The sequence below is a fragment of the Xenopus tropicalis genome, chromosome 7 (assembly GCF_000004195.4).
Source record: "Xenopus tropicalis strain Nigerian chromosome 7, UCB_Xtro_10.0, whole genome shotgun sequence".
Classification (NCBI taxonomy): domain Eukaryota; kingdom Metazoa; phylum Chordata; class Amphibia; order Anura; family Pipidae; genus Xenopus; species Xenopus tropicalis.
The window spans coordinates 7,939,769-7,952,490 of NC_030683.2; the positions used below are offsets into that span (position 1 = coordinate 7,939,769).

The 12,722-nt window shown below is 43.7% G+C and overlaps 1 protein-coding gene across 1 annotated transcript in view; it reads right to left on the reverse strand.

Annotated features, from left to right (window-relative positions):
* a2m (alpha-2-macroglobulin) overlaps positions 1-12,722 on the reverse strand; it is a 30,796-nt gene that overhangs the window by 6,672 nt on the left and 11,402 nt on the right. Inside the window, exons 10-26 of the mRNA XM_031905381.1 lie at positions 12,544-12,653; positions 12,240-12,401; positions 11,925-12,152; positions 11,586-11,649; positions 10,883-11,028; positions 10,010-10,159; positions 9,740-9,910; positions 8,529-8,628; positions 7,349-7,451; positions 6,275-6,503; positions 6,070-6,196; positions 5,656-5,774; positions 5,512-5,563; positions 4,410-4,493; positions 4,014-4,190; positions 2,799-2,880; positions 2,540-2,696 (exon numbers count right to left, since the gene is read on the reverse strand). Coding sequence (XP_031761241.1) covers positions 2,540-2,696; positions 2,799-2,880; positions 4,014-4,190; positions 4,410-4,493; positions 5,512-5,563; positions 5,656-5,774; positions 6,070-6,196; positions 6,275-6,503; positions 7,349-7,451; positions 8,529-8,628; positions 9,740-9,910; positions 10,010-10,159; positions 10,883-11,028; positions 11,586-11,649; positions 11,925-12,152; positions 12,240-12,401; positions 12,544-12,653 — 2,261 coding nt within the window. The remainder of the gene's footprint in view (positions 1-2,539; positions 2,697-2,798; positions 2,881-4,013; positions 4,191-4,409; positions 4,494-5,511; positions 5,564-5,655; positions 5,775-6,069; positions 6,197-6,274; positions 6,504-7,348; positions 7,452-8,528; positions 8,629-9,739; positions 9,911-10,009; positions 10,160-10,882; positions 11,029-11,585; positions 11,650-11,924; positions 12,153-12,239; positions 12,402-12,543; positions 12,654-12,722) is intronic.

Genomic DNA, 12,722 nt, shown 5'->3' on the forward strand with positions numbered 1-12,722 from the left:
CATACTGAGCTCGCAGACTTTCTGGTTTTTCTTTTTTGGCTATTTCGACATCTGTTGGCCCTATAAATTCTCTCCAAGCTGGAATCACATCCTCATCTTCATCGGACTTAGATATAATTAAAACATGACATGGACCACTAGACATGAATTGGATAAGCTCCTGGAATTTTTCCTCTCCTTCTCTGTGCTGGTAAAACTCTCTTGCTTCCGATTCTGTCATTGTACGTTCTTCGTTGGCCAAAATATCAAACCCTGATTCTTGTATCTTCATTATAATTTCATCTGTTTTGCCATGTGCAACTGCATCTGGTTTAATAATGGCCACGGTGTAAGATTTGCCTGCCGGGACAAGTTCTTCATCCTCAGTCTGTGCTTGGACAGGGACAATTTCATCTTCATCCTCTAGAATAGCCTCATCTTTTATCACATGACGCTCTGAGCCTTGGCTCAAAACTTTCTTTTCTGCTGCCAGTTGCTCGATTATTGTCTTCTGCAGTAAATGCCCATTGGCTCCTCTTACCACTGCCACCAGCTCCCCTCCCGCCAGCAAAAGGAAGGTGGGCTCACATTTTCCTCTGTACTTCATAAGTGAATCAATGGTATCCGATTTTGCCACAGCAAAGTGAAGAAGGTCATCCCCCAGTTCATTTTTTATTTTTCTAAATAAGCTGACTGTTGGTTTGCACGGGCCACACCAGGCTTGATAAACATCCACCACAAGAAGTCCTTTGGTTGATAGGGCCTCCTCCCATTGTTCTTGATTGCTGAGTGCAATCTGCAATGTAGATTCTCTTTTCTTTCCAGCCATGATTGGCGAACAAACTCTATCTCATTCACTGGGTCGGCTATTCGCAGAACACAAACTTCCTAGCAACCAGGACGCTCAGAACGCATTTGTTACCATGGCAACAAAATGTACAGGATATACTTAGCAGGCCGCTGTTCCATGAAGGATTTAGGCGGAGGTTTGGCCAGGGTTGAGTGGCAGCTGAATGTTGAGGGTTTCACTGTCTGGAGTCAGTTTCCAGCAGGCTGGGATGTTGCAGTAATGGGAGACTTCAAAGAAAATATCAGTCCATATCAATCCTTTTGATATCTTGGCAATCAGAAATGATCCGTGTATTCTGATCGGTCCCAGTTGTTGCCAGAGGTGTCATGAATAGGATTCCATTGAATTATGGGTTCTGTCTATGCACAAATGTGCCAGATTCTGAGACAAGGTTGGAGCTTAGGAGAGCAGCAGCCAGCATGGGCGCTCTCCAACTTGATCTGAGATTCTGAACTGTTATTTTTCAGGTCTACACAACTGAGGATCCAGCTAATGAAGGTTCCTTTTTAATAGACCCAGTTTGAATAATATTGAGATCTTTATTCTCTTTTAAACCCATTTTTCCACACAATGCATACAAAAGGAGTACTGAGTATGTATCCATTGTGTTGCAGGAAAATTGAGCCTACCAATCCAGGGGAATTGCCTACTTACAGACCAACCGTTGGTCAGATTGCACGTAGTAAGTTACATTGTTCCTTCTGCGGCACTTGTCTTGCATAAACCTATTGGCAGATTAAAGAACAGGTGCATGGCCCATAGTATATAACCATGAAAAGGATGTGGGGAGTTTTGTGGATAACAAGCTCTAGGCAGTGTCATTCTGTGGCTACTAAACAAATAAAGTACTTAATGACATTAACTCAAGGGATACAAACATCATTTTACCATTTTATAAGTCCCTGGTAAGGCCTCACCTTGAGTATGGGGGCAGTTTTGGGTCCCAGTCCTAAAGAAGGATATTTATGAGCTGGAGAGAGTGCAGAGAGTTGCAAATAAACTGGGATGGAGGATTGAAACTATGAGGTTAGACACGGTTGGGGTTATGTTTTCCTGCAGAAAAGGCGCTTGTGAGAGGACATGATTACTCTGTACAAGTAAATTAGAGGGGATTATAGACAGATATCAGGGGATCTTTTTTCCATAGAAAAGATCAATGCACCAGAGCCTGCCACCCCATCCCTTTAGACATGAGTAACTGAGATTTTGCTTGCAGCAGAGTAGGGGGTTCTTCATGGAGAGGGCAGTGAAGTTATGGAAAGCCCTGCCTATATATGGTTTGTATGTGAGTGTATATATAGGTCTGTATAGGTGCGTATTTATATGTGCACTGGGGTTCATCTGAAGGGGTTGAACTTGATGGATTTTGGTTTTTTTTTCAACCCAATGTAACTTTGTAATTCTGTAGGTTGTCAGAACCATATGCCATGTGATACGCATGATAGAACCAGTTCCCTACCATTAAGTGCACATGGAACAGAAGGATGCAGTCCTCACTTAGTGGTATTTTTTAACCTGCCCAATAGATACCTGGCTGATTTCTGTACAGATGACCCAAGACTAGTAAGCTGCCAACTTGGTCTGAATGATCAAGTTATATTGATTCATCTATGGTCAGTTTTATGGTGGCTTCCTAGAAAAGTTCTCTACTTTCTCTACCATGCACCTTAAAGATCTCTTATATTTGTCCCCTTCGTTCCTTCCCCTCACCTTCATAGCGTTATTGAAGAGTTTGCCGACACTATGGAAACAGCCATTTTCCTTTTGATGGTTTGACAGCCAAGTAAGAGCATCTGAGATCAGCTTCTCCTCAATATAAATGTGAGCTCGTGCTCGGGCAAAGGACTTCATTGTGAAAGCAGTCAGCCTGAAGTAATACAATTATGTACAGTCAAGGAATAGGTTTCATAAATTTGCCACTTTAGGTTTTAGCACAGTACAGTATATAATGTCATTATTGGGTTCGTACCAGGTATTTCCCTCTCCATACTGTTGTCCAAATGCACTGTAGGAACCATCATAGTGTTTGTATGAAAGCTGCTTCTGGTAGCCTGAAAAGAACAGAGAAAATTAGAGAACAGCTGAGTAGTCAACAGAACCTTTAGTTTAGAAATAGTGTCAGAATTCGAAGAGAAGATTAATGTTTAACAGAATATGTCATCTTCATACACTGTATTTGAATAATAAAGAAAAGCTTCTCATAACTTGACCTGGCATTATCCATAAACTTCACCAGAACCTGAACATTTGTTTGGGTCTGCTAGAGGTCATGAAGACCCTAGACCAGTAATCTCCAACCAGTGGCTCAGGAGCAACATGTTGCTCTCCAACCCCAGTGGCCCTTAAGGTGGTTCTTATTTTTGAATTCTTGGCTTGGAGGCAAGTTTTGGTTGCATAAAATCTAACTAACAAACAGATACTTCTGTAGGCTGCCAGCCACCTAGGGGCTACCAAATAGCCATTAACGGTTCTTATTTGGTACCCGCAGAAACATGTTTCATGCTTGTGTTGCTTCCCAAGTCTTTTTACATTTCAATGTGGCTCACAGATAAAAAAGGTTGGGGACCCCTGCCCTAGACGATACCTTAAAGGAGAAGGAAAGGCTAAATCACTTGGGGGTGCCAAAATGTTAGGCACCCCCAAGTGACTTAGAACGCCTACCTTGTACCCCGGGCTGGTGCCCCTGTACGGAGGGAACAGTACCAGCCCGGGGTAGCTGCCGGCGCTTCCTCCTTCCTCCTCGCTTGCGCGCGCATGCGCAGTAGAGTGAAAAGCCGAACTTAAACATTAAAGTCGGCTTTTCACTCTACTGCGCATGCGCCGGCCGGCGGATTTCGCCGGCAGCGCGCAAAGGAAGGAGGAAGCGGTGTCTACAGGTGCCCCGGGCTGGTGCTGTTCCCTCCGTACAGGGGCACCAGCCCGGGGTACAAGGTAGGCGCTCTAAGTCACTTGGGGGTGCCTAACATTTTGGCACCCCCAAGTGACTTAGCCTTTCCTTCTCCTTTAACCACAGCAAACCATTGGTCATCAAAATGTTGCAGAAGGTCAAAGAGGAGTAAAATGTTAAGGGGAAACAGACAGAGGGTGACTCTATATAGATCGAATGGAAGATCGAAATAGAGAGAGGAAGAGATGAGACACTTAGCAAAACTACACATTAGAGTGCAGCTGAGATCTCTCTTACCAGTGCTCATGTAGCTGAGGGTTTTTGACTTCATTTCTGGAGTCAGCTGATTCGTTTTGTTCAGATATTCCGAGATGTAGATAATTGGGGTGAAGAGAACCATATTCTGCTCTCCACAACCATACGGCATCTGAACGAGGTTCCCCAAGTTCTGTATGGCTGTGCCTAGAATATCACCTGTAAGAGAGGTACAAAGAGGTCCTTGGCTCAATGCTGTGCTTTCACTTTGCCATTTAAATATCAGTATTGCTGTATTTCATAAAATGAGGCAGTATTCCTGAGTTATGGACATATTTTATAAAAACCCTTTCAACCAGTGTAGCCAGATTAGTAGCTTAGTAAAGCGAATAATGCAGACAGTTACAGAGAACTGAGGCTTATAGAGGTATAACTCACCGACGGCAGAGAAATACGCCCGTGCTGATCCTTCTACTACCCTCTCCGGGAGTTTGAGGTGAATATCCTCAGTTATTTCAGAACCTGTATTAAGCATTAAGAGATAAGGAGCTGCAATTGTAAATGATTAAATGTACCATATTGGCCTGTTATCATGGTAACTACAATGAGTAGTCAGTGTGTGTAAAGCTGGCCATACACGCACTGATAATATCGTACGAAACCTTGTCTTGTACGATATTCGGTGTGTGTATGGCAAGTTGGCTAGTCGACCGGTATCGCAGGAGGTTGCTGATATCGGTCGACTCGCCGATCGCCAGGTCAAAAGATTTTGATCGGGCGCCTGAGTAAAATCTGCCGTCATGGCTGAATCTGCAGAAGGGGGTAGAAATCCTATTGTTTCTACCTCCTTATCTGCCGTTTCAGCCCTGAAGGTTAATGGAGGGTCTGACGATCTTTCGTGCAACCGATGGCCGCACGAAAGATCGCAGATCGCCACGTGTGTGGCCACCTTAAATCACAAAATAAATCTCATGTTTCCCACTCTCTTACATTTAGAATTTCTATTTTCAGTTTTCTCACGTGTAAAATGGGGCAGAAAATTGTTCTGGAGTGACGTGGGATTCCCCTAGGCTTCCATTCACAGCATGTACTAATGATAAATGATGCCCATTGGTGTAAATTGTTCTGCTCACTGCAGGGCAAGAATTTTTAGATCAAAGTCAACTCAAGATGTGTGTGATTAAAGATGGCAACATGAAGATCAAATATTTGAACCCGTAGGATAGATCTTTCCATGTAACTGTTAAACTTCCAGTATAATGGGGTCATCAGTTTGCCATGAAGAGATATAACCATATAGATGGGCATCAAGTGACTGTGACGTAAGGCTGTGACCACATCTGTACGTGTGGGTGGAGTCTACATAACCTGAAAGTGGAAATGGCTGTGTTTCCTTTGTGATTTTGATTGGATCCGTGCCACTTGACCATTCATATGTATGTGGGCTAGACATGGTTATGGGTCACTAACCCAAAGGCACTCGTTATTAAGTGGAGCAGTAACTATAAGTTCAGCATTAGACAGCAGAAGGTGAACTTACCTTTTCCACAGATCATGGCATTCTGTGTCTCCTCTTTTTCCACTCCCTCCGGCTATGATGAAGAAGAGAGTGACATTAAAGTAGAGCTCTTTGTTTATTAACTGTGCTTTTTACATAGACAGTGCATTCATACGGTGCACATACCTCCACCAGGATATGTTTGGTGATTGTATCCTTTCTACCCTGTATTGGGTCAACAATCTCATTCTCGCACAGGCCTTCCCCTGTCAGGGTCTCGGCACTCATTGTAAAGTTCACTTCCCCTGAAAGGACAAGATATAAAGGCTGATCTTGTGGCAAGGACCTGCAAACCTACTCTCTTCATCTTCCTTGTACCTATATCATTCATTTAGAATAAGTTAAAATGCCCATCAAGGACAGATAAAATGATTGTGAATCTCCTGTAGTCAAATAGAAAATGTTTAACTTCTAGTCTGATAAGTCCTAGAGTTTGAAATCATCAGAACAGGGCCCTAGGTTGGGCTCAACCAACACTATCTTTATATAGAAAACAGAGATGGCCAAAGGTAAAAATAAAAACACCCACACCCAGTTTACCTAAAGACTTAAGGGTCACATCCCAAGACAGAGTGACTCGACCATTTCCTTTGACACAGTAACCATCTTCCTGTAGGTTTGAGGGTTTAGCCAAAAATTGGTCTGAATCTTCTAATGAAATGGCCACCTGAAAATAGACAATGGATGGTGAAAAGAGGAGCATAGAGACAATATTAAGATTATTTAGTTTTATAGTCTTAGTTACCCTTATGGTCTGTGAGAGGTAATTAAACACTGTAGCCTTTAAGATAAACTTCTCTCCACGGATAGCAGAATACGGCAGGGTAAGTTCAAGGAAGAAGGGCTGGAAAGCTACCAGGGATATAGTTTCAGAAAGACCAAACCCGGCACCCTGTGAGGTACAGAACATTCCGGCTTTCCAAGTCGTTATGGTGTCTGGGACAGTCACTGCCAGATCAGCTTTCCCATCAGCACTAAAAGTAAGATTGGAGTATGACTATTAGAGTCCCCACAGGATTTATATTATAGGACTGGCTTTCCCAGTATCTTCTGAGCATCTACAACAAAATAAATGAATGGGTTTCTTCGCTGATGTGTATGTGGGTCACCTCTGTCCTGGTCATATTATTATTAGGTCAAAGTCCTTGCCTCTTACAATGGAACGCAGGGGCATGGAGACATATAGCAAACAATGGGATATTGTTCTGACTGATGATTGGTTGCTATGGGCAACAAGGTTTTATCAAAACCCATGGATGAGATTCAGTTTGAGGTCCAATTCAGTTCAGAAAACAAAAACATTTTGTTTTTTTCTCTCTCATTGAATCTCGTTCATGGGATAAACCATGAAATAACTTATTCTCACTGAATCTGGTCCAATATTTCCAATCTGACTGCATATTTGTGCGCTAACCCTGTTATGGTCAGTCTAGCTTCTTGTGAGAAGCAAACCTAGTCAAGTTCTTATTTGAGAACAAGAGACACTCAAGGGTATTGCATGGTGGAGGAGAAATGCTAAAGAGGGCAATATGAGGGGAGAATCCATACGTCTAGGATTAATGCCTTACAACTAACCTACACAGGCTATTGCCCTTGTTCAACAATTGATACATGTACTGGTGCCTGGAGAAGCTGTAAGGTGACACAAAAGTGACAGAAGCTTGGTTCTCATTGAATACATTATTGGGTTATTACATTATCTCCACCCACATGCATGATTTACAGCTTAAAGAAAGAATATTTTGGGATGTGATTGCAAGCCAAGGTACTGAGGCAGTAGTTCCCAGGGAAATACACATATGGTAAAGCAAAGACTTACTCTGTTTCAACTAAGTCCCAAAGCCAAGTCTCTGGGAAATATTTTCGCACAGTTTCGATGACTTCCATATACCGCATTGCCATTGGAGCCATGGCTAATTCCTCTGTAAACCCAAAATAAAAGAGGTTTATATTAGGGCTGGCGATAAAATAAAAATGCAATTTCTCTCTCAGGAATAAAGTAAGGTCAAGTGATGTACTGCCCAAACTCACTGCCCTCGCCGTGAGGAACCCCCTACCCAACATCCCCCAGCAGGGCATTCCCCAACCTCACTGCCCTCACCGTGAGGAACCCCCTACCCAACATCCCCCGGCAGGGCATTCCCCAACCTCACTGCCCTCACTGTGGGGAACCCCCTACCCAACATCCCCCGGCAGGGCATTCCCCAACCCCCTCACTGCCCTCACCGTGAGGAACCCCCTACCCAACATCCCCCGGCAGGGCATTCCCCAACCCCCTCACTGCCCTCACTGTGAGGAACCCCCTACCCAACATCCCCCGGCAGGGCATTCCCCAACCTCACTGCCCTCACTGTGGGGAACCCCCTACCCAACATCCCCCGGCAGGGCATTCCCCAACCCCCTCACTGCCCTCACCGTGAGGAACCCCCTACCCAACATCCCCCGGCAGGGCATTCCCCAACCTCACTGCCCTCACCGTGAGGAACCCCCTATCCAAAATCCCCCGGCAGGGCATTCCCCAACCCCCTCACTGCCCTCACCGTGAGGAACCCCCTACCCAACCCCCTCACTGCCCTCACCGCGAGGAACCCCCTACCCAACATCCCCCGGCAGGGCATTCCCCAACCCCCTCACTGCCCTCACCGTGAGGAACCCCCTATGTTGCTTCAAATGGAAGCTCCGTTCCTCTAATCTAAAGGGGGTGCCTCTGGTGCGCTGATCCTTTTTATGGGAAAATAGAACCCCCCCATCTGCCTATAATCCCCTCTAATGTACTTGTACAGAGTAATTATGTCCCCTCGCAAGCGCCTCTTTTCCAGAGAAAGCAACCCCAACCTCGACAGTCTAACCTCATAGTTTAACCCTTCCATCCCCTTAAGTAATAAAGAAACAAGGATACTTTTTACAGACTTCAGTCCGGAATCTATAACATTCATAACAGCTTGATCTTATACAGATAATACAAGTCTAAGAAACAAAAAAATATAAGTTACACATACCCTCAGAGTCATATGCAAGTTCATTTTCCATCTTCCATCTTCGTTCACAAACAACGGGGGTTCTAATATTGGTGTTTGTGAAAACCTTAAGACCCAAACTCTGCACAAAAAACAATATACTATACATCATTGTTTCTCAGTTGTAGGGCCAAACTTATTGCTAAGGCCTTTGGCAAAGTGGGTTCTGCAATAAACACAAAAGGGGTCATTAATGACCACAAGTGCAGCTGCGGGCAACCTAATTTGGCCCTAGTCTTAACTAATATTAAAGGTGTTTACGTCAAAATCCACTCCTTGCACTTCCAAATAGCTGCGCTCGGCGCTGACTGGTCCTTCCTGTCCCCTGGCCTGAACTGAGGGCACTTGACACTGGTCAACCTTGGAGCTACTGCCACCTCCAAAAGTAGTGGTAGCTCCAGGGTTTCCATGGTGGCCTGCAGATGCATCAGGCACATTTCCCATGGTGACCATAATTATGCTGGAATTATAGGAAAACTGCTCCATTGTAGGAGTACAATGTTGATTTGCACCTGAAACTGCACTTTGCACACTGCACTTGGGCTTGTAAATGTACAACTAGAAGCCCCTGAACACAATGACAAAACAATACAAACAGCAGACCCAACGTTGGCTGAAGCCAAAAAGTAGAACCTACCATGGTCCTTTTCAATGTGTGTGTGGGTTTGTAATGGAGCATCTTCTCTAAGGTTTATCAGAAGGTGCTGGAAATATTTTACCTTGAGGTCTAATAAATACTATTTATATCAATGAGCAGAGGTCCCTGGTTACTGAGAGGTTCTATTTCAATAGAAATCAGAAGTTCTAATTCTCTGACCAACCATGTGTGATACAAATGTATATGAATGAAATATGGAAGGCTACACTGGTTTATGTATCGGCCATGTTGCACAGTAGCAACATTAACTTTCTATTATATCGCTTGGATTAAGCTGTTTATTGATAATCAAATTATTGGTAATAAAATGTTTAAATTATCAATAAGAGTGAAGTGTATTTTGAGTATGTTGCTTTTTGGTATAGCATTACATTATGGACTGGCTACGCCCTCAGAGTTTATTACACACGGGTAAAAGATTTACACTTAGGAGCTCCAGAAAAAAACAGCCCTCTCTCTTATGTGTTGGAATGTAAATCAATATTGAATACATTATGGAGGGGAAGGTATATAATAATAAGTGGTAGGAACAAACTTTTAAGATTGTGTAGGTGTCTGTGTCCCAGTCTGGATTTGATGGAGTGTAATAAATGCCATTTATATACATTGGCTCCAATGGCAAACAAGGGTCGTCCCGAAGCTCCTCAAGGAATTTTCCATCATGGTCATATCCACTAAGGTCTTTTAATGGCAACAGGTCATATATCTGGAATAAAATTGATCGTATGAGCAGGGCAAGTTCAAAGCTCAGTAGATGCCAACATTAGCAGCAGTGGCACTGAACTAAAGTAAATATCATTCTTACCGTTCTTGCAGATAGTTCAGCCTCTGGTTTTAATAGCAGCACACTCTCATCTACAGCCCGTACAGCACACAGGGAAGTGGGATTTGTAACTAGCCGGAGATGGGCCTGAGAGCCTGGAAGACCTTCAGTGGGGGAAAATGAGAGTTTCACCTGGATTTAAAGAAAGGGGGACAGAAACATTGTATGGGGTCAGTATGGAAGAGCTCATTTCTGGCTGAAAACATGAAAAATACTGCCGGATTGTGTATTGTGTAACCCCTTGCAGAGAATATCCCAGATATTGTTGACTTTATTGCACTTCTTTTCCATTGTGTATGGATTCAATTTAATACAAGAAATGCTTAGGGTGCTTACACACGACTATATTGTTCCTAGTCTAGTTTACAGGTCCCAGTTAACTGCTATTCTTAAACGGGATATTCACCCTCGGACAATAGTCCAAATTTGAACAGCCCTTGTCTGAAAAAACACTCATCTTAATAATTTAATATGTTTTGTTTTGAGGCTACAAACCAGGATCAGCGCTGCTAAAACTCTCACTGATCTGCTCTCTGTAGGGAACTTCCCAGACCAGGACAGAAGCTCACGCTGAATTAATTCTGGGCATGCCTTCCCTCTCCTGCTTAATTTATATTTAATATCTTTTGTACCACTGGCTGGCAACATTCAGCCAATCAGATCAATGAGATACAAATGAAGCAGGACAGGGAAGGCACGAGCAGTAACCATTTCAACGTCCTGTTTGGGCAGAGAGCAGATGTGAGAGAGTTTTAGCAGCACTGATCCTGGTCTGTAGCATCAAAACTAAACATTTTCCCACAGGGTTTTCTCTACAGAATCTAGCAGAGTGTCAAAATGTGTGATGTGCCTCACCTTGTTTTCAAAGCATTGGACCACCTTGAGGGTGATACTGTCTGCAATGACCTCTCCGCTCTCCAGAACCAGATAAACCAAGATCTTGGCAGAAGGGGAGACATTAGTTCCAACAGGGAGGTCAAATAAGAAGTTCCCTTGTGCCTCTGTAAAAAATGAGTAAACCCAGTCAGGAAACACCCCAGATATTATTAAAGGGACACTGCCATCTCAGTGCATTGTGCCTGAGTCTGAGCTTTCAGAAGGAGCCAGTGCTACACATTAGAACTGCTTTCAGCTAACCTATTGTTTCTCCTACTCCCATGTAACTGGAGGAGTCCCAAGCCGGACTTGGATTTCTTACTATTGAGTGCTATTCTGATACCTACTGGGAGCTGCTATCTTGCTCCCTTCCCATTGTTCTGACCAGCTGCTGGGGGTGAGGGGGGCGGGTATCACTCCAACTTGCAGCGCAGCAGTAAAGTGTAACTGAAGTTTATCAGAGCACAGGTCACATGGCTGTGGCACCCTGGGAAATGAAGAATATGGCTAGCCCCATGGGAAAAACAGATTACAATGCAGAATTCTGCTGGGGAAGCTCTATTAACTGATGGGTTTTGTAACAAAAATGTTTTCCCATGACAGTGTTCCTTTAAACTCTGTATATTTCTGAACAGCCCATTGCAAACCCAAATAAGACCATCAATGTTGCCCAGTTACTTACCTTGATTTGGGATAAGTGCCAATGTGTGTTTGCCATTTTCTACTATACCTCCCTTTGCCATTACCTGTGAATAGAGAACACCTTCATTTTACATTATCCCCAACCTTCAGACTAGACCCTAAATAGGTGTCCTTTTAAAAAAATATTTAGTGGGTCTAATATTGTATATTAATGTATATTTGTTTCTAAAAGAACAAACATCAGTCCACAATATTATGGACTATGCACCCAATGGATTGGGTTAGAATACAAGAAATGCAATAGAAAGAAACAAAGCAATTCACAATGGTGGAACAAGTGTAGGTAAACCAAGGGACTACAGAGGGAATGAGAACCCACCAGGTAGTGAAACACTGCGTTTCTTGCCTCGCCAACACCCTCAGGAGTCAGAATGTAATGCACATTGACTTTCTCTACTATTTGACACTCCAAAGTCCTGTGGATAGGCTGGATTTTCAGAAAGCTTTTGCTCCGGGAGTAGAAATGGTTAACATGGCGTGTATCCTCTTCATACGATGCAGTCAGCCACCTGTGCCCAGAGCAGTAGTCTCCAGTCTTGTAGCTGGCCTAGGACATAGACAGAGCAGAGGATAATTTCTTGTGTTTTATAGAGAAGAACCACAGAAGAACCATAATCCCTCATTGGAGCATCACCTTGATCCTGACAGATGACAGTTGGAAAGAGCTGGTATCAATGGAGAACTCTGCTGTTCCATCCTGCCCAGTTGTATAGGTGAAATTGGTTCCATCATTCCCAACATAAACCACCACGGTCTCATTGCTCATTGGGTTCCCAGCTGCATCCTCCAAGAACACCTGTAGGAAGTCACAAGTTATATCACGGGGCTTATGGTACAATAAATCAGATGGATCTCATTCTCATCTGGTGTTTACTGCCGTGACCGTCTTTACCCTTCTTTGTTTATCAAGGAACTTCTAAACCAAGGGATCTACCCACCTGTCCATACAAAGGGATGCCTTTTTTATAGTGGGAGTCCAAATGCCGAAAAGATACTGTAGCCAAGGTGCTCTTGATCTCAGAAGAACCTTCACCGGTCAGTTCCACACCTGCCAGGGACAGAGATCTTCTTAGTTTCTTAACTAACTCTACAGCCGCTCTGTTTACTGCCCCAGTGG